Source organism: Penicillium solitum, assembly GCF_028829755.1.
Source record: "Penicillium solitum strain IBT 25940 chromosome Unknown utg000001l_segment0_segment0, whole genome shotgun sequence".
Classification (NCBI taxonomy): Eukaryota; Fungi; Ascomycota; class Eurotiomycetes; order Eurotiales; family Aspergillaceae; genus Penicillium; species Penicillium solitum.
In genome coordinates, this window is record NW_027072121.1 from 7,733,801 (window position 1) to 7,754,777 (window position 20,977).

Sequence of the window (20,977 nt, forward strand, 5' to 3'; positions counted from 1 at the left end):
GGTCAGAACTTTGTCCGAGTATGACGAGTAGGGTAGTACAATGGAGGGTTATCGGTTCGAAATTCTGTAGGGCATGGGGTACTAGATATGTATAGTTATTGGTGTCCTACAAGAACTTGTGCGAACTCCGAACTAAACCTGGGCCACAGGCATGAGAGCACTACAACATACTTACAACAGTAGCAAGTGGTACTAGGAGAGGAGAACAGAGAACTGTCATCCAATCATAAGAACCATCGGAATGAATAGGTACCGGGGAAGGGAAAATAGAAACCTTCCGAGGGTTGGAAAGAAGCCAAATTCATTCACCTTTGGCACCAGACGTCAGGTCCACATGGTCCTAACCAACGTTCTCTCGGGGAATTCGGGATTCGGGGAACATTCCATTTTTCTATGATTGGGGAAGGCGAAAGGGGAAAAGGTAAGAGAACCATGGTGTTTGGCGCCACTGCCTCTGCCCGCCGGGTGTGCCTTTGGGAGGCTTGAGGCGAGCCTTGGCACAGAGTAACCGGGATGAATTCTCGGGTTTGTCAATTGTCAATGGAACTTGCTGGATAAGTCAACTTTTATTCTTCAGGTGACTTCTTGATACTTGTGATATATCGGATTCTTTGTCTTTTTTTCTTCTTTTTCTTTTTGCCCCTGGAGATCTCTCCGATCCCATCTCTCGCTAGGCATCCCTGCAGGTCACTAGGACAGAACAGACCACACTGCAGCCCAAAATGGCATAGACTGAGTCTTCTATCTCGGGTGGCCAATCATCGCCACTCGGCAAAAAGCAAAAAAAGAAAAAGACAAGAAAAAGGAAAAAACCTAATCGTATGGATTTCTGAGGTAATCACCCAATTAAGCCCTGGAGAACATTGAAACCATGGAAGGCCCTCCGATCACGGGCAGGTCTCGAAGACCTCCAGGTCTGCAAATAGCGATATACACCATAGCGATATACAAAATCTTGGACATTTAGATCTATTCTTAGAGGCAATATATAATTCAATCTAATCAAAATCGCCATTGCTGCAGCCAATTTCGCATCAGCGAGGAAGAGACCGGGCCGAGGGCTCTCATGCTGACACTGGCCTCCTTCGCCCGTCGGACATCCAGCGCCACAGACAGGGCACTGCCCTCGTCTTGTAGCCCGCGGTAGAACCCTAACAGCTTGAGCGCGGGCTTTGAGGCAATATCCGCACTGCTAGGGTTGGTTATACTTTCCAGCTCGGCAACCCATGCGGAAAATGGAACTGGCTCGACCGCATACTGACTCTGAATTGCCGGTATCAACGACGACCATGGTGCTCGTTCCGGGTTGGTGAGATGGAACACGGCCCACCGTGCTTCGGGTAAGCTCCTATGACGCGTGTTGACAGTTTCCACTATAATATTCGATAAAGTGTCCTAAATAAAGCAAGTAAGAAAGTGCGATCAGCGGTAGGTCTTGGCCTTTTTTTTTTTCTTCCTTTCGGCTATCCGGCTCTGGGAGCTGGTCGAAATATAGTGCTCGTGATGGGGGGGCTTACCACTGGCACCCAATCGACCGCGGTCGAGCCCAGTCGGTTAGGGATTTTACCCATGGCTTTCGATGTCGCGATAATCGTCGGTAGCCACTCTTGCGGATTCCATTGTCCGCGAGTAGTGGTCGGCCCGGCGATCTGTCCGACGCGATAAACCGACGTAGGAACATGAGATCTTTGCGAGGCTTCGAGACAGATCCGTTCGGCAATGTACTTGGATTCCCCGTAGCCTTGAGGGAGAACTACGGCTATGTCCTCCATCGGTACTTCCGGGATCGAAGCTCCCATTTCTGGGGTCCAAGCACCTACCGTGCTGATTGAGGAGATGAAGTGGAGATGAGCGTTGCTGCGGCTGCTCAAGCTAAAGTCTATGAAGCGTCGCACACCCTGGATGTGGGTGTCCTCAAAGGAATCGACGGAATGGTTGAAGTCGACTTTCCAGGCGTTGTGGATAATGGTGTCAACTGAGTCGAGAAGTTCTTCGTACTTGGACTTGTTTAATCCGAATCGTGGTTCTCCAAATGAGGCTTGGAGGAATTCGATCTTGGATTTCCAGTCGTTTGCGTCAAGGTGCAGCCCTTTCTCTTCGAAGCTTTTCTTCTGCCGAGACTCGGCACCTGAACGATTGAGGCAGTAGACCTTAGTGATGGAATCGCTGCTTAGCAGAGAATGCAGTAGGTAAGTTCCCAGTGAGCCAGTTGAACCAGTCAGTATCACAGTCGAAGGCGAAGGCAATCCATTCTGAGGATAGACTTCCCGTGCTGGAAGATCGGATGTATACTTGTCCACCAGACTCTGGATCTTCTCTGCTCGCGGGATACTAGCTTGGGGTTTTCCATCTAAGATGGCCATTACAACTCGAGACAATCGGTCGATGGTGGGGTTGCCATAAATCGTCTGGGTGTTGATGGCTCCTGCTTTCACATCCGGCCGACATAACTGGATGCCCTTTTGCAGCACCCGAGAGACATGAATGGTCATCAGAGAATCAAGACCAGCAGAGTATAAGTCCTGAGAGTTTGCGATCTTAGGTTTTTCCAGAACACGGGTAATAATCTGGCGAATATACTCTGCAACACCCTCGTAGTCCAGCTTCTCTGGTAGACACTGGTCCAAGTCATCTTCGAGGTCTTCGGCATACATCACATCAATCTCTTTCTCGTAGTCTCGAAGCACAGCCCGGCGCTGCACGCTACCTTTAGGAGTCGTCTTAAATGGTTTTGCCTTCACTGCGAACCAGATCTTGTTCTTCATCACCCGGCCATGAGCCGCAATGGTCTGATTAGCCACTTGCACTGTCGGCCAGATCTCCTCAATAAAAAGCTTTGCGTCCATATCCGGTCCTTCATGACTCGGCTCGATGAGAAGCCCAGCCTGGAACCGGGACTGGCCGACTACCACCGCCCTTCCAACTAGTGGATGCCCTTCAATGATAGTCTCCATTCCGACAGGAGTGAACTTCTCGCCGTTGCTTAGGACAATCACATCATCCTTACGCCCATGGAATTTCCACAGATGTGGGTTCGTCGGGTGTGGGGTATAGAGATCGTTGGTTGAATACACATTGATGTCGGGGTATGTGTGGAAAATTCCCTTGAAGTTTTGCGCATTCTCCTGTCGAGTAATCACCATCTCGAATACACCATCGCCGACATCTTGCATGTCGACTCCGTATGCTTCATTCCATTCCAAGTAACCCCAGTTGGCTGGGTCTTCCGGCACCAACCCTGGGATCACACCGGCCTCGCTGCTTCCAAATATCGATATGAGCTGGGTATGCTTGCGCAATCGCTCTCCGGTCTCTAGGGGCAAAGGTGCGCCACCGAAATAGACTGACTTGAGTTCTTTCAAACAAGCGAGTGCTTTTTCGGAGTGGCTCATGTCTTCCAGGATCGAGGGTGGACAGACTGCGGCTGTGGGCTGAGCAGTGCGCAGCAGCTCTATCATATGGTCGACGGAGAGTGGCTTATCTGGGCCGATGAGGGTGGGAACTTCGAACCACACGGAGAACAAGAATGATACCAGTCCCATTAGATGGAAGAAAGGTGTCGTGGCCAGCACCAGTTCAGTTTGATCTAGATCATGGAACATAGATGGCTGACGACCTGCCGGCCTTGCAAGATGAGAAAGAGAATCGATGGTCATGAAGAAGCCGTTGGTGAGATACACCGGCTTTGGCATGCCTGTAGCGGAAATTAGCGCGGGTTCACAGTGCTAGGTTCATGAAATTTACCTGTCGTTCCAGAGCTATGGATGATGCACGTTGTGTCATTCTCTGCATCGGCATAAGATTTGGTGTATGAATAGTGGTGCAAACCACTCTCATCACTAAGAATTTGCTTCATAGTCGGGATCTGGAAGATATCCAATGTCGAAACAAGTCCCTGGATCTCTAGGGTTCGTGTCTGGCGCTCCTCGCTAAAGAAGAACTTGGTACAGTCTGTGGCTTTCAGTAGATGAACATGGGCTTCGTCCGAGTTCCTAGTGGAAGGCAAGAAGGCCTATAAAAATCAGTCTGACTGTTCTATCTTCGGCTTCAATTTCTTTATTTTCTTACCTGGTATCCAGTCTTCTGGCATGCCAGCATAAAGATGAAATAGCGCACATCATTGCTCCCCATATAGGCCAAAGTCTCTGGGAATTGTGCCGGTCCGATGACGCTTTCAATCCACCAACACATGGAGTTCACGGCTTGTGCAAGGTCTTTGATTGAGATGGTTTGGAACCCATTGCTTATTTCCGATCCCTGTGGAATAACTGCAAATCGTTGGCTGGGATTTGTTTCAGCACGATTATCTACCGTTCTCGCAAGCAGTCTTTTCTGATAAGACTCCATGCTCTTGTTTGGATCAAATGATTTCGGTGTCAAGTTAAATTGACGTAGTGATAACTCTGTGGAATATTGAACAGAACAATACAATATGTTAGGAACTATCCATTTCAAGGGGGTATAAAATCCATATTTATATCCAATATAGTTCCAAGAAACGGTCTAATACCCAACCCGAATGATCTGCGTCCGGAGTGCCACCGAGTGGCAAATCACTATTCATTATTCTCATTATGTACGATATATACTGTACAATATAATACTGCAAAATATATGTAGCTCATACATTATGGGGGTAACTGGCATGAACGTGTAAATCATTGCTTATATCGCACTAGTTTCACCCCACTTAAAGCGTATTCCCCGTGCCGAGCATTACTATGCTTCATTTTGGCTTCATAACAATCGGGTCCTTCCATATTCCCGGGATATTAGTGCCGGATTACGTTGGGAATATGAGTATAGAGTTCCTGTGTCTCAATATAGGTGGGCCCAACATAGGAAAATGGGTTACACTAATAGCTTACCAAAAGATCCATGTGTTGTCATCTGTAGATCAATGCTATACCGAAATCTTTTGTTACGTGAATTCATGTGGGATATAAATTGGAAACCTGACATGATGTATCACTTGGCTATCCCAGCTTTGTATGGTGCTATACGATGTATATGTCTCTAGAACGATGTCATTTGCTACTTATTGCAAAGGTTTGCTATAGATAGGCACTCTTATTTTGATATTGGGATCAGCCTCCAGTGGATTCGTTCCTTGTAATGGTTTAAGTATACAATCTCAATAGAATCGAGGTATCTGCACTTCTTTTCCGGCAAATGAAATACCCAACATCACTCTTGCCCGCTTCCAGAGATATACCGGACGAAATGTTGATATTACCCGTGATATGCCGACATTCAGATATCCATGCAACTGTAATTCCTTATGTGACACTCTTGAGCCGAATGCCGACATGTACCTCTTCATATCTGGACGACAAATATCGATCTAAAAACACGCCTGATATGAATCAAGTGGGGCAATTCAACTCGATCACGCAATAAAACAAGCACCACATACCTAATATGTATCCAATAGGATTCATGCCATTCTATATCTAATCCTAGCTATCGGGGTTTTGTGGATGTTTATAATATATTCATCCACGTGACCGTATACATCGGGTATTCCCGATTTCGGACCTCCGACCTACTGCAAGCTTCGCAAAATACTCAACTTTCTGAGTGTCGGGGTTATCCAATTGCCTAGAATACAAAAACTGATACCCATTGGAACATATTCATAACCCAACCTTTCAATGAAGTTCTCTTCATATCTCGCGGCTGCGGCCATCATGTCCGGTGTCCAGGCTTCTCCGCACCCCGCACCCCAGCAGCAGCAGCTCCTGGGCGCGCCGTCATCGCCCTCCCAGCCCAGCTATACCCAAGGAGACCTAGATGATATAATCAGCACTTCACCTCTACTATCGCTCCACCGAGACCTGGTCAAGATCGAGTCAATCTCCGGTAACGAGCACGATGTCGGCCTCTTCGTCGCGCAATTCCTCGAGGCCCGGAACTTCACCGTGGTAAAGCAAGAGGTGCCCCCAGTGAAGGGCCAAGAGGACACCAAGACCCGCTACAACATCTATGCTGTTCCAAAATCCTACACACAACCCCCCTCAATCCTCCTCACAAGCCATATCGACACCGTCCCCCCCTTCATCCCATACTCCGTGCACCAGCCCGACTCCACCACCACCTTCGACCCAGAGGATCTCATCCTAGCAGGCCGTGGCTCCGTCGATGCAAAGGGCAGCGTCGCAGCCCAAATCTTTGCAACCCTTGAGACACTAGACTCCCAACCCGACGCCAAGCTCGGTCTTCTTTTCGTCGTCGGCGAAGAAATCGGCGGCGACGGCATGAAAGTCTTCTCAGACTCAAGCCTAAACTCCAAAAGCGCCTTCAAAACCGTCATCTTCGGTGAGCCAACCGAAGCAGCTCTTGTCGCTGGCCACAAGGGCATGCTCGGCTTCAAGGTTCTCGCTCACGGCAGCGCCGCCCACTCAGGATACCCGTGGCTGGGCAAGAGCGCCGTTTCGGCGATTCTGCCTGCGCTCTCGCGCGTCGATGTTCTCGGTGATATCCCCGTCGAAGAGGGCGGTTTGCCTGCATCCCCAAAGTACGGACCGACGACGCTGAATATTGGCGTTATTCGTGCTGGTGTTGCGACGAATGTTGTTCCTTCTGAGGCGTGGGCGGATGTTGCTGTGAGACTTGCGGCTGGTACGCCTGCTGAGGCGCGTGGAATTGTTCAACGTGCTGTTAAGGAGGCGGTTCGGGATGCTGAGGCGGAGGTTGTTGTGGACTTTGTTTCGCATGGCGAGTCTTACCCGCCGCAGGATTTGGACGTTGATGTTGATGGGTTTAATGTTACTACTGTTAACTATGGTACTGATGTGCCGAATCTGGCTGTCGGTCCTGGTGTCAAACGCTACTTGTATGGGCCTGGCAGTATCTTTGTTGCTCATGGCGATAATGAGGCCTTGACCATCCGCCAGATTAAGGAGGCTGTCGTTGGTTATGAGAAGTTGATTGAGGCTGCGCTGGAGAGAGAGGAGAAGGGTGAGGTGGCCGTATAATCGGTTATTTGTTGCATATTATCTTGATAGGGTGTGTGATTTGGTGCTGTGTGTATATAATTTCGGCTACTAGATCTTGCCTTTGGGTTATTGAAGTCCCCAACAGATAATAGAGGTGGCTTGACCTTACATAGGAAATGCTATCTCTATATTTCACCGAACAAGGAGTACTGTTTACTGAAGGGCAAAATTGGCCATGTACAGAAGGTTGGTATACAAATCTAGGTAAAAGCACGAGAAAAAAAAAGCGCTGTACAGAACAAATAAGAGACATGAAAGCCATAATCAACCAAGGCGTTACCCAGCAAATCTACTGCCTAGGCGCCCTCTCCCATCCCGTCTTAAGATCTCCGCTAGGTTTAAACCGTGGGAATGGATGGGCCTCAGTATTGAAAACGTGATCCTCCAGCGAGATGAAATCACGATCCGAGAACAATAAGTAGAAATACTTGAGCGTCTCAGCCATCCAATAGCTTTCCATGTTATCGCGCTTGTACGGAGGGACTGCATCCGTGTTTCCGAGCGACGTAAAGCCCTTGATACGGAATACGGGTGCTGTGCTGGTTGATGTGGGAATACGAGATGTACTCTTCTTCTCGACCACGGATGTGTGCTTGATGAAAGACTTGAAGATCTCCCAGCCCCACTGGCGGTAGATGTCGTCACCTGTGATACGGTAGAGATAGAAGAGGGACTCGACTGTTTCCGGGCGTTGTAGGTTGTGGCGTTCGTTGCGGTGGACGTCAATGTCCGCGCGCCAGGGCTCGGACGCATCACTTTGCGCCTCTATAGGCTTGGAAATGCCGCGCAGTGCCTCAGGTTTGGATGCGCGGTTGGGGTTCGTCGCTGGATCTGGGTACTTGTCTGCCATCATCACGGGTGGTGAGTCTAGAACGAAGTGGGAGATCTCAGCTGCGAGGCCGGTTGCCATTGCCTGGTGCATTGCCCAGCAGGTCTTCATTAATTCTCTGGACATGAGAATCTCTTCCTCGCGTTGTTGAGTCCAATCCGCCGACTTTCGGGCTTGGGCCAAGGGTTGGCCACCGGTCGCGCCGAGCGCGATTGTTCCGGGCATGAAGCAGACAAGGTGGTCCATTCTGGGTGACAGGTCCTGGTCTAGGCCCTGGGGCCGCTCGCCGATAACCATCAGGTGAGAGTTCTTGGTGAATGAGACTAAGTGCTTGCGGATGCCCCTCAGTGCCTCGTCCCACATCTCTTTGTAGACGGGCTCCTGTTCTGAGGTCTGTAGGTATTGCTTGATGAGATATTCTGGAGCGAGTCAGCTTAAAAGATCCATAGAGCACCGAGTATTATCGACATACCATAGTAAGAATCTGCCTTATTGCCCAGACTAATGCTGTCTCCTTTGAATGCACCACTGTCAGGATGGATGGCGGTTCGGACAAGGCCATCTTGCGGCTTTTGTAGGTCGACCAGCTTCATCGTTCTTTCAACCAACTTCCAATATTCCGCTTCGCCGGTGAGCTTGGCCAAGTACTTGAATTCGAGCTGTATCGAGCCAGCCTCAGAAATAGACGTAGCTCCCTCGTCAAAATGCACGACAACACCTTCTGACGTGTTGAGATTGACATTCGACCATGGGATACCGCTTGGGGACTCGAAAGCCCCAAGTAGCCGCTCAGCGAGGTCAGCTGCTTTCTCGATGTACAGGTCTTCACCGGCAGCACCAACATCATCGTCGTTGAGGGGTGCCAAATCGGGGTATTGGGTTGACAGATAGTGTGCAGACAGCAAACCACCCAGCATGCGGATGGTCGTTTCGAACGTATTAACATCACGGTCCTGATCATAATTCAGCGATGTCGAGATCCATTGCCGCGCGCGGTGGACCTTCGAAGTCAGATTCATGATCATCAGTGTGTCCAGCGAGTCGACTATCATCCAGCCCAATCCGCCGCTCGTGTCTTCTTGGTTCACGTTCGATACTGGGCGATACTGATCGTATCCTGAATAATGGTGTTAGCACTGTCGTATAGTACACAAGGCTTTTGTATAACCTACCCCATGCGTTCTTCTCATATCCCTCCCAACTGACGATGAAGGCGTCCCGCACTTTCTCTCGTCTCGCAGTCCAGTCAGATAGGTCCCCGGAAGTTTTCCCCTCTTCCAATGTCTGGGCCCAATTCCATAATTCTACCCCTTTATCATTTGACTGTAGCCCCGACCATGTGCGGAGATAGAAGTTATAATACAACACAAATAATACTGTACACACCCCCAGCACGTTCAGGAACGGCCTCCATCTTCTTCGAGGGCCTGTGCGCCGAGGCGAAAAGAATGGCTTATCTTTGTATAAAGGTAGTGTGCGGTCCCTCTCGAAGTAGCCGTTCACTTTATTGGATAGGGGGATGGGCTGGTTCGACAGCCCGTATCCACGGAGCCCGGTACGAGGGTTTCCATAAAAGCCGTCTTGTTGCGCAGGCGCAAAGGGGCTGCGCGATGGCTGGTAGGCCATTGTTTTCTTTGGTCTGGTCTCTTGTTCTGTATGGGAATCTCTGTCGGTCTTGCGATTATCGAATGCGCCACATGGGAGTGAGGAGGAGTTGAGGTGCTATCGGAGTATTCGCCTTTGTTTGGTGTTGATCAAGATTCTAATTCAAAGTTCATTCAAGCGTATTTCCTATTAAAATGCAACAGTTAGCCAGGTTTGAATGCAGGACGAGGAGCCACCCTCGGACTAGGACACCGAGGCACTTACCCAAGTACAACCCTTTGCTATGGTGTTTGTGATGTACAAATCTGGATCGCAAAGACAATTTAGTCTCTCGGTTCTAGACGAAAAAGCCAACATGCACCGATACAGTTGTGTTTGGTGGGTTGGTGGTCCGTAAAGAACTTCTCTGCGGAGATGCGGAGCGCGGAGTTTATCCCGCGTGTCCTGGGCAATTCTAGGGCAGATAAAAGCCAAGTATTGCAACAAGCATTCAACCCAATTCGAGACGAAATATGCGCGAAAATCGAGAACGTGGCAAGGGCAAGTTTAAGGAAGCTGGGGAAGCGGAGAGGCAACACCAGGGGTCCGCAAATCAGATCTCATCGTACGCGTAACCAGCCTCATATGTAACTGTGTCTAGAACCACATAAATGAATAGGGCACCGAGCTATCTATCAAACCCAATGTCTTTACATTAATTCCTTGGAACAACTACATCCTTCAAACTGTTAATTAAGCAAGTTATTCTTTCCATGGTCCCCTGGTCTACAGACTCCCAACTTGAATCAACAATAGAAGAATAGGTCGAATGCATAGCATTAGCGCTTCAACAGAAAGATCTAAACCGTGCACCAGATGAAGTGGACCAACAGCCCCGCAAGGTAAATACAATTACAGCTTCTGATACTCAAGCTTGCCCTCCAATTTCTTCGCCTCTGCCACCTTCCGTACAGCCTTGTTGAAGTCATCCTGGTTGATAGCGTCACGGTAATCCTTGATCGCGAACAAACCACTAAGAAAGAGTTAGTCAACGAGTTTATGACATATAATGAGATAGGGGTCGTCACTCACGCTTCAGTAACCACGTTTCGGAGATCAGCACCGTTAAGACCGTCGCTCATCTTGACCACACTCTCAAAGTCGATATCACCTTCCTGTTGGACCGTGCTTGTGTGGATCTTCAAGATCTCCAGACGACCAACCTCATTGGGAAGAGGAATCTCAATCTTGCGGTCCAGACGACCGGCACGCAACAGAGCAGGGTCCAGTGTATCGGGTCGGTTGGTGGCCATGATGATCTTTGTCTTTCCAAGGTAGTCGAAACCGTCCAGCTGGTTCAACAACTCCATGAGCGTCCGCTGAATTTCTCGATCTGCCGATGTACCCTCTGAGAAACGTCGTCCACCAATGGCATCGATCTCGTCCATGAAAATAATGCAAGGCTCGTGTTCTTTGGCGTATCCGAACATCTCTCGGATCAGTCGAGCGGATTCACCGATATATTTGTCCACGATGGCCGAGGATACAACTAACGAGAGTAGACTAGTTAGAATATTTCGGATGTAAGTGATATAAGAAGTTGAAACATACCCTTCAAGAAGTTGGTCTCTATCGAGCTGGCCACTGCTCGTGCAAGCAGTGTCTTACCAGTACCCGGAGGACCGTAGAGCAAAACACCCTTCGGAGGCTTAATTCCAACTCTAAGGAAGAGTTCTGGGTTCTTCAGGGGTAGTTCGATGACCTCGCGAAGCTCTCTGATCTGGTCGTTCAGACCACCGATACCCGCGAAGTTGACGGACCCTGGATCTTCCAGAGACATGTTGTACACCATGGGATCAACCTCACGAGGAAGCATCCGCATGATGGTGAGTGTTGTCATATCCAAGGCCACACGTGTGCCTTGCTTCATCTTGGACTTATCCACCTTTGAACGACAACCGACCACATATCGAGGACCCGATGACGCCTTGACGATGACTGTAAAACGGATTAGCTTCTTGGTGCGATCATTGAAGCGAAAAAACTTCAACCTCGGATACTTACATCGCTCTTCGTCGAGCTGCTTTAGCACCTCGCCGATGATCTGACCAACACTTTGTAGTGCCTTGATGTTATCCTCGGAGACATCGAACTCTCTTTGAAGATCCTTGATACCCAAGCGGAGAGTTTTCAACTTGGCTTCCCATTCTCGTAGCTCGAGCAAGCTCTTTTTATAGTCCTCGAGCGCCTGGCCGCGCTCCGGGTCGCTCATGATGAAGGACGGACGAACGATAGATTCACCGAGTGTGGACGAGTGGGGATAGTAGCCAAAGGGGGACTGTAATTCAGGTATGAATTCAGGGTTTCGTGTAAGGTCGTGGATGCGAAATGGATGGATATGGTGATTGAAAAGGGCGATAGCACCTTGCCTGGGGAGCTTCCAGCTTCCAGCGCGGCGTCCATGAGAGAGGATCACATGACCTTGGAGCTGTCTTATGTCATAATCTTGGTCATCACTAGACACCTAAGGCAGAACACTTGGAACAGCAATGAGTTTGAATCCATACTATCCTTCCAAGGTTGCTACCTAGGTAGGTATCCTTGGATGATAATGTCGTGATGATGACCTTGGAAGGCAGCTCATTTTTCAGCTTTAGCCTACATATGTTTGAGCTGTTTACTTTAATTTTTTGAGTATTTTCTCTTTTCTTCTCCCTTTGGTCTCTATGTATTTCCTACATAAATATTCTAGTCTTTCTCTAACCACGGTTCTCTTGATCGCCATTGGGACGTCTCTTTATCCCAATACTTGGGCATATTTTAATTGAGATGTTATGTTAACAAAATGCCCAGGTGCCTTAATCCATAATTTCTCAGACGTCAACTCATTCTAAATGTTGTGTGCGACAGAGTTTAAGTCAATGAGTTAACCATGCTTGGGAATGAGCTTTTCCTTTTTCCCTTTCTTCTTTACTTCAAATCAGGTTGGTTAATATTGGATTATTGTATGTAATAGGAAATAGTCCGGAGAGGAAAATCATTAACCCGGAGCACGGTCCGAGATAGCTTGGCCTCAGCAATCAGGCGCCAACTGCTGTCTTCGTCCAAAATCAGAATGGGACCTTACAACCTTGGAAAGTTGGAATGAATGCTACGTAAGACACTTTCTTGTCATTGGTTTAAATTTATGTACTAGGGTATCATCACCCCATACAAGTAAGGAGTTATCTACTGGCAAGTTGTAGACTAAATGCGCAGTGGAGGGGTAGAGGGGTATGCCGTATGGTGTGCACGTCCTTATAACATGGCATGTGCATCGGGAGATCCTGTAACAGGACATGTGTATCGGGAGAACGGTATTCATCTAATATCTTCCGAGGGACGGGAGATCTCGTAGCTACAGAGGCCGCATAAGGTCGGATCAGCCAGCAAGTGCTGGAGAACGGCCGTGGGAGCCCCACTGTTGCATTGGAAAGAATCGGAGCAGCAATGAGCTTTCCCGGGGTTTCTCTGGGGGAAATTATTTAAGTAGTCGGGTGTCTCCGTAGAAGGGATTTTCTATTTTATCAAGTTGTTTCTTATTTTTAAAAAACAGGTGAGTTGAATATAGCATCATAACATCACAACATCATAACCATCATCCCATCATCCCATCATATACCCCGCTATAACACCACCTTTCTACCCCTCCAAACATACAACATACCCATCCCCCCTACAACGTGACTATACGTCTTTCTGGAAAGGAATAGAAACCCAACCAAAAGACCTACCGGTGATCGTAGTAGGAACTTGCCCCCCGTTTACCTCTCCAAGCAAATCATATCCTTCTTACCTCTTCCCGCCCAATCTTTTTGGGTCATCGGTGAACCTCCCCCCGCCGTTAGTCACCTGCTGCTTTTGCCATATATCAGCCCAGATCCTCTTTTTCTCCTTCCTTTCAACTGACTGAAAACTATAATCAGCCTGTCCAATTCCAACATGCCTATTTCTAAGATCCACGCTCGCTCCGTGTACGACTCGCGCGGCAACCCCACCGTTGAGGTGGATGTTGTCACCGAGACCGGTCTTCACCGCGCCATTGTCCCCTCCGGTGCTTCCACTGGTTTGTACTCCTTGATTTCTGGACATTGAAAAAAGAAGACTGGACTAGATTGCTAACATTAACTTCCTAGGCCAGCACGAGGCCGTTGAGCTCCGCGATGGTGACAAGACCAAGTGGGGTGGTAAGGGTAAGTGAAAAGAACCCCGTTGACACATCAACAAGTAATCAAAAACTGATATCTTCATCTCAATTCAGGTGTCCTCAATGCCGTCAAGAACGTCAACGACGTCATTGGCCCCGCCCTCATCAAGGAGAACCTCGATGTTAAGGAGCAGGCCAAGGTCGACGAGTTCCTGAACAAGCTCGATGGTACCCCCAACAAGGGCAAGCTCGGTGCCAACGCCATCCTCGGTGTCTCTCTGGCCATTGCCAAGGCTGCCGCCGCTGAGAAGGGTGTTCCCCTCTACGCTCACATCTCCGACCTTGCCGGAACCAAGAAGCCCTTCGTCCTGCCCGTTCCCTTCCAGAACGTCCTGAACGGTGGCTCCCACGCCGGTGGCCGTCTCGCCTTCCAGGAGTTCATGATTGTTCCCGAGTAGGTCTTCCAGCCTCGAACCGCATTGCAACTATAAACTGACCCAACATTAGCACTGCTCCCACTTTCTCCGAGGCCCTCCGCCAGGGTTCCGAGGTCTACCAGAAGCTCAAGACTCTCGCCAAGAAGAAGTACGGTCAGTCCGCCGGTAACGTCGGTGACGAGGGTGGTGTCGCTCCTGATATTCAGACCGCTGAGGAGGCTCTTGACCTCATCACCGATGCCATTGAGCAGGCTGGCTACACTGGCCAGATCAAGATCGCCATGGATGTTGCCTCCAGCGAGTTCTACAAGGAGGATGCCAAGAAGTACGATCTTGACTTCAAGAACCCCGAGAGTGACCCCACCAAGTGGCTCACCTACGAGCAGCTTGCCGACCTCTACAAGTCCCTCGCTGCCAAGTACCCCATTGTCTCCATCGAGGACCCCTTCGCTGAGGACGACTGGGAGGCCTGGAGCTACTTCTACAAGACCTCCGACTTCCAGATTGTCGGTGATGACTTGACTGTCACCAACCCTCTGCGCATCAAGAAGGCCATTGAGCTCAAGTCTTGCAACTCCCTTCTCCTGAAGGTCAACCAGATCGGTACCCTCACCGAGTCTATCCAGGCTGCCAAGGACTCCTACGCCGACGGCTGGGGTGTCATGGTCTCTCACCGTTCCGGTGAGACCGAGGATGTCACCATTGCTGACATCGCTGTTGGCCTCCGCGCCGGTCAGATCAAGACCGGTGCCCCTGCCCGTTCCGAGCGTCTTGCCAAGCTTAACCAGATCCTCCGTATTGAGGAGGAGCTTGGTGCCAACGCTATCTACGCTGGCGAGAAGTTCCGCACTGCTGTCAGCCTGTAAATGCAGCCTTTCGGCAGCATAGATCGGGCCTGATGACGGCCCATCAAAAACGATGGTTTGATGATCTACGGAACCCATCGCCCATGACGATTATGAATTTAATAGGATCTTTTTCAATGAAAACAAATTTCCACCATTTGATAAATTAGAAAATAAGTCGTAAAAGAAGAGTAATCTATCAAGAAAGATCATGCTCATCGGGCATTGAATGCCCGAGATCACGTGCACATCCCACCTGGGGACGATAAGTGTGTCCCACATAAAATTTGCCCTCGCCCCTCCATCCTTTGCTGGGTCCGACTGTGTTGGCTTGTTCCTTTTAGCCTTGCGTATAGCGCATTACGTTCTTTCACTTCTCTCATACCAACGAGGTCTTATATTGCTCAAAATGCCGCCTTCCAAGTGGGGTATGTTATTATCCTTGTATTATCGCCTTCTATAGAGATTGCCACAATTACTTAGCTCGTGTTCCGATCCATGTTGCGGTTGCTAATCCTTTGATTGCAAAACAGACGAAGAAGAAGAGGAGAGCCCCGCGCCTCCTATTGTTGCCGCGCCCCGCCGCCGCTTCGACGACGAAGAGGAAGAAGATGTAAGGCAACACAACCTCGAACCTGCCCAGCAGGGCCCTCACTTTCGCGCCAAGTCCAACAAACTAACCGAACCCGAATAATAGGTCCTTGACTCATGGGATGCCGCCGAAGACTCCGAGGTAGAGCGCGAGAAGGTCAAGAAGGCCGCCGAAGCCGAGGCCAAGGCTAAGGCCGCCGCCGCCGCCAACAAGAAGACCAAAGCTCAGCGGATAGAGGAGCTCCGGGAGCAGCGCCGACGCGAGGAGGGCAGCGGCGAATCTGACAGCGAGGATGAGGCAGACCGCCGCGCTCGTCTGCGCAAGACCGAGCAGGAAGCCGATCTTGCCCACGCCGAGGATCTTTTCGGCTCTGTTGATGTCAAGCCCAACAAGGGTGCCCCCAAGGCCATCGTTGTCAGCGACTCAGCCGACCCCACCAAGTCCGTCGATCTGTCCGCCATGCCGCTGTTCAAGCCCGTCACCAAGGACCAGTTCACCCGCCTGACCGAGACCCTTGTGCCGCTCCTCACCCCGCACTCCAAGAAGGCTCACTACTCTCTCTGGGCGCAGGACTTCACCCGCAAGCTTGTGAAGGAATTGCCCAGTGCTGAGATCAAGAAGATTGCTAGTGCTCTCACTACTGCTTCCAATGAGAAGATGCGCGAGGAGCGTGCTGCTGACAAGGGCAATAAGAAGTCCAAGGCGGCGAAGACCAAGATCTCGCTGAATGCTAGCCGCGACCCCCATGTCGATAACACCAACTACCAGGGTGATGATGATCTTGGGGATGATGACTTTATGTGAATGTGAATACGGACGACTAGTCTCCATTTGAATTGTTTTGCTTTCCCCTGGATTTGATCCTTGAAAATACGCATCTTAAAGGAAGATCGTAGATCTTCTTTTAACCCTGCCTCACCTATATGCAGGTTATCTCTACTGGGTCCAATGTTACCCGTTCTATATATATTTTTCCTACTTTTTCCCAATCCTCGCTCTGTACATCCCCTTCTATCTCAAATGCTTGGGCACAAGTAACCTATAGAAAGACCCAATCCATTCCGATTATTATATTACCTCACATATATGAACACTAACATACACAGCTAACAATTAACCATTACAATTGAAAGTTAACCAACAAACGCCTTGCTCCTAACCACCGACCTAGTCCCCCGACTTTTATTCAGCATCCCAAGCTGTCTAGCCTCCTGCTCAATATCCACAACACTCCTCGCAAGACCAAGATAACCCTCATCATCCAACGCAAAAAGTGCCTCCTGGACCCACACACGGCCGCAAAGGCTCTCTCGGAATCGAGTCGAGTACAATGCCAGCGGGACGAGTGTCAGACGTGTCCCCAGTGCGGCGTGTAGCACGGGCCCAACGACGCCAATTTGCAGCGCTAGAACCACTCGTGTGTTTGATATGTCGTACGCGGCTTCGCTTTTGTATTGCCAGATTACCGGGCCTGCCTCGTTGGTTATGTGGAAGGTTTGCCCGGTTGTAGGCGTTGAGGTGAGGTATAGTTTCCATTCGAAGAGGCAGCTGCCGCCTAGGTCGAGGAGGAGGATATAAAGAGTGTTTGGTTCGAGGGGGAGGGATTGTGGGATTGACATTGTTTGGAACTTTGTGTTATTTGCAGTGGAATGGATTATTCTTTTGCTGGTTTTCTTGGATCAAAGTCTGCTCAAGATGGAGTTTTGCTGTCTTCTACGTCCACTTATATAATCCAATGCAGAAAGAAGTGGACTTGACTACATGCATTGCTTTTACCTCATACATCCCGGGGATCTTTGGGATATCCCGATAGCATGGAGTCGGATACAGTTCAGGGGGTAATCGAGAAAAGCATCTCAGACGAGATTCTAATCCCAGTGCATCTGCCCAATGTCTACTTGCATGATAGGGTCCGTATAACAAGGCGATATAGCCATGCATACTACCTATGTATGCAATGAACTAGGATTCGCTAGCTTGGTCATATGGTAGAGTCTAACATACATGCATATAGGAAATCTTCGGGCAAACCTCACTTCGTTTGCATGGCTCCGAAGATATAGACCTGTCTATGGTCTCTTCAAGTTGTAACTATGTTCTTTTTACCATTTATTAGGATATGATTTAAACTATTTACCGCCGTTATGGGATTTTCAGACTATTATCTCATCTTCGATTGCGATTGGAACAGGTAGCAGAAGAGATCGACAACAAGAGCATGCATTCATCCCAGCTGTTGTCAAGAACCAAAGCAAACAAATAGAACCCTAAGAGCCCTGATAGGGCTTTGGGACAAACGTGAGTCAGAATCACTGTCCAAATGACCCAATATCTTCTGTCGATTGCTTGACGCGCGGCAATCCTAGACATACTCGATTGATTCGACAACGGATGCAGGCATTGTGCATCCGGGCTAGCTTCTTCTCACTGCGTCTCGTATGCATATGTTCGTCCTCTAGCTGTCCTGATCTCTTAAATCTACAGCTGCCAGCTTTTCTAGACGAGTCGGAATCCAAGGGAGTGGATACCATGCATGAGTTAGATACTATCGAGTGAATCGTCACGGTTGATATTATATCGTGAATAAAGGTTCTAGATGAATTCATCTCTATACTAGAACGAAGTTGATATTTGTGTCCTATATAATCCACAATTAAATATCCAAGAAACCCAGACTCCCTATAAAATCCATCTAAATCGCCCCAGGCAGTGCAATAAACTTTGCTAGACAACATATACCCAACGCGCAACACCACAGAGATATACATATACACGCATGCGGGAATCAGCCAACAAAACACATCGCAGTACGACAAGACCACCTCATCGACCCGCCCCAGCCACCATTCGTCAACAATACCGCCTTGCCCCCGTGACGTTTCCCAGCCCTCCTATCACCCACACCGATATTACATGCATTACATGCATGCCCACCTGCTTGGCTGCCATATTCTAGCAAGTGCCCGGACCTCCCGTGGCGCTCAACAATCTCGGTTTCGATTGGTTGCTCTTCGTTAGTGGGAAGACGTGTGTTTTGGTTGAGTTCGCTTCGACGATGGGAGATAGCGGGCTGGGGATTGTCAGACACGGTGGTGTCTTTGCTTTGGAGGTTGATCGCGTGCTGGTTTTGTCCTAGTGATGAGGCTTAGATTTTTGAGTTGATGGTAGTAGCTTTAAGTAGACAATAGCACTACTACGGGAAGACGATGGGAATTTATAAACTTTGAAGCGTTAAAATGTATATGTTGGTTTGCAGATCTCTCAAGACTTTTGGGACTAATAAACAGGCGAGTCGGTGTAAAGGACTAGTAACTACTCTTGTATCGGCTCATACTTCATTCATGAATACTGGTAAAAGGGGAATCATTGGCTACGCAAGCATCCCAACACAGGGTGCATGTCAAGTAAAGAAGCTCGGAGTGGAATGGAAAATAAACACATTGAAACGTGCTGGAGTGGGAATAGAGACAATAAAAGAGAGAGAAATTTCCACTCAGCCCCTTTTCTGCTCGCGTCAACCGAATATCAAACTCCGCCGGCCGACCCACACGGTCCCGAAGACGTGCAAGATATCTGCCGGTCCAACCCAGCGCTGCAGTGAAAACAAAGAAGCGACTTGCATAACCACGTCCAGGAATAAATGCGAACGCCCACCCTACCAAACGGCATACGGCTCGTCGCGACCCCTAATGTTCCTTTAGGCTTCAGTCTCGGCGGGCTTAGCCTCCTCGGGCTTCTCCTCGGCAGGAGCAGCGGCCTCGGTGGAAGCGGCAGCAGGGGCAGCGGGCTCCTCCTCAGACTTCTCCTCCTTGGCGGCACTCTCGCCCTCGGTGCCCTCAGATGAGGTCCAGAGGGTAAGGTTGTCGCGCAGCAGCTGCATGATCAAAGTGCTGTCACGGTAGCTTTCCTCGGAGAGAGAGTCGAGCTCTGCAATGGCATCGTCGAATGCCTGCTTGGCAAGGTGGCAAGCACGATCAGGGGAGTTGAGGATCTCGTAGTAGAAAACGGAGAAGTTCAGGGCAAGACCCAGGCGGATGGGGTGAGTGGGGGTAAGTTCGGTCTGAGCAACGTCGGTGGCGTTCTGTGACATGATCAACAGCTGTTCATTGCAAAAGAGAAGGCCTATGATAATAAGCCGAAATGAGGGTGATTTACCTTGTAGGCCTCGTGGGCAGCGGTGGCGGCACCCTTGCGCTTGGGGCCGGAAGCGAACTCGGCGAGGTAGCGGTGGTAATCGCCCTTCCTGTTTAAAAAGTCAGCACCATGTCACAAATCGAAAAGTCTCCAAAGTAAAGTTGGTTGGGGTGTAACCCACATCTTGTAGTAGAAGACCTTGGACTCTCCAGTCTCGGCCTTGGGGATGAGAGCCTCATCAAGAACATCAAGCACATCCTGGCACACCTGCTCCAGCTCGGTTTCGATCTTCTGGCGGTAATCGCGGATGATGCCGACGTGCTCATCGGAACCCTTGTTCTCCTCCTTCTGCTCGATGGAAGAAATGATGCGCCAGGAGGCACGGCGGGTGCCAACCACGTTCTTGTAGGCGACGGAAAGCAGGTTACGCTCATCGACGGTGAGCTCGCCACCAATCTAGATATGTGTCAATCGCGAATATCCTAAAATTAATCCCGAAGGTGATGGGGAGATGATGGTGTCATACGTTGGCGACTTCCTGTTCGGCGGTTAGCATGGATTCCCAGTAAACAAGATGAGGGGGTGCGACTAACCTTCATGAAGGTGACCATTTCTGCAAAGCAAAGAGCGACACGTTAGTATACATGTCCAGCCAACGATCGCATGTCAACTTACCATCGTAGCGCTCGGCCTGCTCGCAGAGCCGCGCGAGGAACGTCTTGCTGGTGAGGGGTCAGTCATGTCGGGTCATGGGGTTTCAGAGATAGGGGCGATCATGGGCATACTTCTCACGCTGCATAGTAACGATATTTGTTAGCCCAGTTCTTATCGACAAAAATTCCAGATGGGGGTGAGCTCAGACGAGGATGGGAATGTGGGATTGCGATGGCGGTGACAACGCAAGAGAGCGCCCGATAAAAGGGGACAACAACGTACCTCAGAACCCATTGTGAAATTGAATCGAGATGGGTGATTAGAACTTGAGACTTAAAATAAAGAGATAGGAAGCGCGAGATGCAGAAGAAGAAGATGGGTAGAGACGACCAAGTGGGGGGGAGAGAGATGGAGTGAGGTGAGTTGGGGGGATTTGGATCATAACAATAATACGTTGTTCTCTTGTACCTAGTACCTAGCTCCCCCTATTGTGGCACCGCTCTGTGGAAGTACTCCGGTACTTGGGCCGCGGCCCAGTATTCATTTTACCGTCGATCCCCTTAATAACTGATTAATTTGCGCGGGGTGGGGTATATCTGACCGTATTTGTTACCAAGTACAGCTAATATTAGACTAACATTAGACGGTATTCACTCTCCTTTTAGGAGACATTGGACACGTGGATCAAATAGCTACGATATATGACATGCGACTTGAT

At 49.5% G+C, this 20,977-nt stretch overlaps 8 protein-coding genes across 8 annotated transcripts; 3 read left to right on the top strand and 5 right to left on the bottom strand.

The window, feature by feature from the left end:
* Positions 1-1,002: 1,002 nt before the first annotated feature.
* Positions 1,003-4,347, bottom strand: N7455_002961 (putative NRPS-like enzyme; the record flags this gene model as incomplete). The annotated part of the gene is made up of 4 exons (XM_040955040.2): positions 1,003-1,395; positions 1,518-3,694; positions 3,745-4,012; positions 4,069-4,347. 4 exons carry the CDS (start codon positions 4,345-4,347, stop codon positions 1,003-1,005), a joined length of 3,117 nt encoding a protein of 1,038 aa, XP_040814418.2.
* Positions 4,348-5,654: 1,307 nt separating this feature from the next.
* N7455_002962 (M20 family metallopeptidase) lies at positions 5,655-6,977 on the top strand (the record flags this gene model as incomplete). The annotated part of the gene is made up of 1 exon (XM_040955149.2): positions 5,655-6,977. The coding sequence occupies one exon, from the start codon at positions 5,655-5,657 to the stop codon at positions 6,975-6,977; it is 1,323 nt and encodes a 440-aa protein (XP_040814427.2).
* Positions 6,978-7,287: 310 nt separating this feature from the next.
* On the bottom strand, positions 7,288-9,453 carry N7455_002963 (glycoside hydrolase family 47 protein; the record flags this gene model as incomplete). Its single annotated transcript, XM_040955255.2, has 3 exons — positions 7,288-8,246; positions 8,300-8,944; positions 9,000-9,453. The coding sequence occupies 3 exons, from the start codon at positions 9,451-9,453 to the stop codon at positions 7,288-7,290; spliced, it is 2,058 nt and encodes a 685-aa protein (XP_040814471.2).
* An 870-nt stretch (positions 9,454-10,323) lies between these two features.
* Positions 10,324-11,683, bottom strand: rpt4 (proteasome regulatory particle base subunit RPT4; the record flags this gene model as incomplete). The annotated part of the gene is made up of 4 exons (XM_040955080.1): positions 10,324-10,444; positions 10,504-10,960; positions 11,023-11,409; positions 11,476-11,683. 4 exons carry the CDS (start codon positions 11,681-11,683, stop codon positions 10,324-10,326), a joined length of 1,173 nt encoding a protein of 390 aa, XP_040814468.1.
* A 1,350-nt stretch (positions 11,684-13,033) lies between these two features.
* aspf22 (enolase acuN) lies at positions 13,034-15,052 on the top strand. Its single transcript, XM_065604388.1, has 5 exons — positions 13,034-13,293; positions 13,377-13,516; positions 13,587-13,643; positions 13,712-14,051; positions 14,105-15,052. Exons 2-5 carry the CDS (start codon positions 13,393-13,395, stop codon positions 14,898-14,900), a joined length of 1,317 nt encoding a protein of 438 aa, XP_065462879.1. The 5' UTR covers positions 13,034-13,293; positions 13,377-13,392; the 3' UTR covers positions 14,901-15,052.
* Positions 15,053-15,288: 236 nt separating this feature from the next.
* N7455_002966 (eukaryotic translation initiation factor 3 subunit J) lies at positions 15,289-16,275 on the top strand (the record flags this gene model as incomplete). The annotated part of the gene is made up of 3 exons (XM_040955115.2): positions 15,289-15,307; positions 15,413-15,492; positions 15,577-16,275. The coding sequence occupies 3 exons, from the start codon at positions 15,289-15,291 to the stop codon at positions 16,273-16,275; spliced, it is 798 nt and encodes a 265-aa protein (XP_040814492.1).
* A 329-nt stretch (positions 16,276-16,604) lies between these two features.
* Positions 16,605-17,090, bottom strand: N7455_002967 (uncharacterized protein; the record flags this gene model as incomplete). Its single annotated transcript, XM_040955276.2, has 1 exon — positions 16,605-17,090. The coding sequence occupies one exon, from the start codon at positions 17,088-17,090 to the stop codon at positions 16,605-16,607; it is 486 nt and encodes a 161-aa protein (XP_040814412.2).
* Positions 17,091-19,168: 2,078 nt separating this feature from the next.
* Positions 19,169-20,553, bottom strand: N7455_002968 (14-3-3 adaptor artA-like protein; the record flags this gene model as incomplete). The annotated part of the gene is made up of 8 exons (XM_040955103.2): positions 19,169-19,552; positions 19,627-19,714; positions 19,787-20,061; positions 20,132-20,143; positions 20,199-20,218; positions 20,281-20,327; positions 20,391-20,398; positions 20,542-20,553. The coding sequence occupies 8 exons, from the start codon at positions 20,551-20,553 to the stop codon at positions 19,169-19,171; spliced, it is 846 nt and encodes a 281-aa protein (XP_040814321.1).
* Between the last annotated feature and the right edge of the window lie 424 nt (positions 20,554-20,977).

Bases quoted from the DNA above. Each gene is read 5' to 3' on its own strand.
- aspf22 (XM_065604388.1), top strand. From the start codon at position 13,393: ATGCCTATTTCTAAGATCCACGCTCGCTCCGTGTACGACTCGCGCGGC. The intron at 13,517-13,586 runs GTTTGTACTCCT...TTAACTTCCTAG, and splicing joins CCCCTCCGGTGCTTCCACTG to GCCAGCACGAGGCCGTTGAG. The intron at 13,644-13,711 runs GTAAGTGAAAAG...ATCTCAATTCAG, and splicing joins GACCAAGTGGGGTGGTAAGG to GTGTCCTCAATGCCGTCAAG.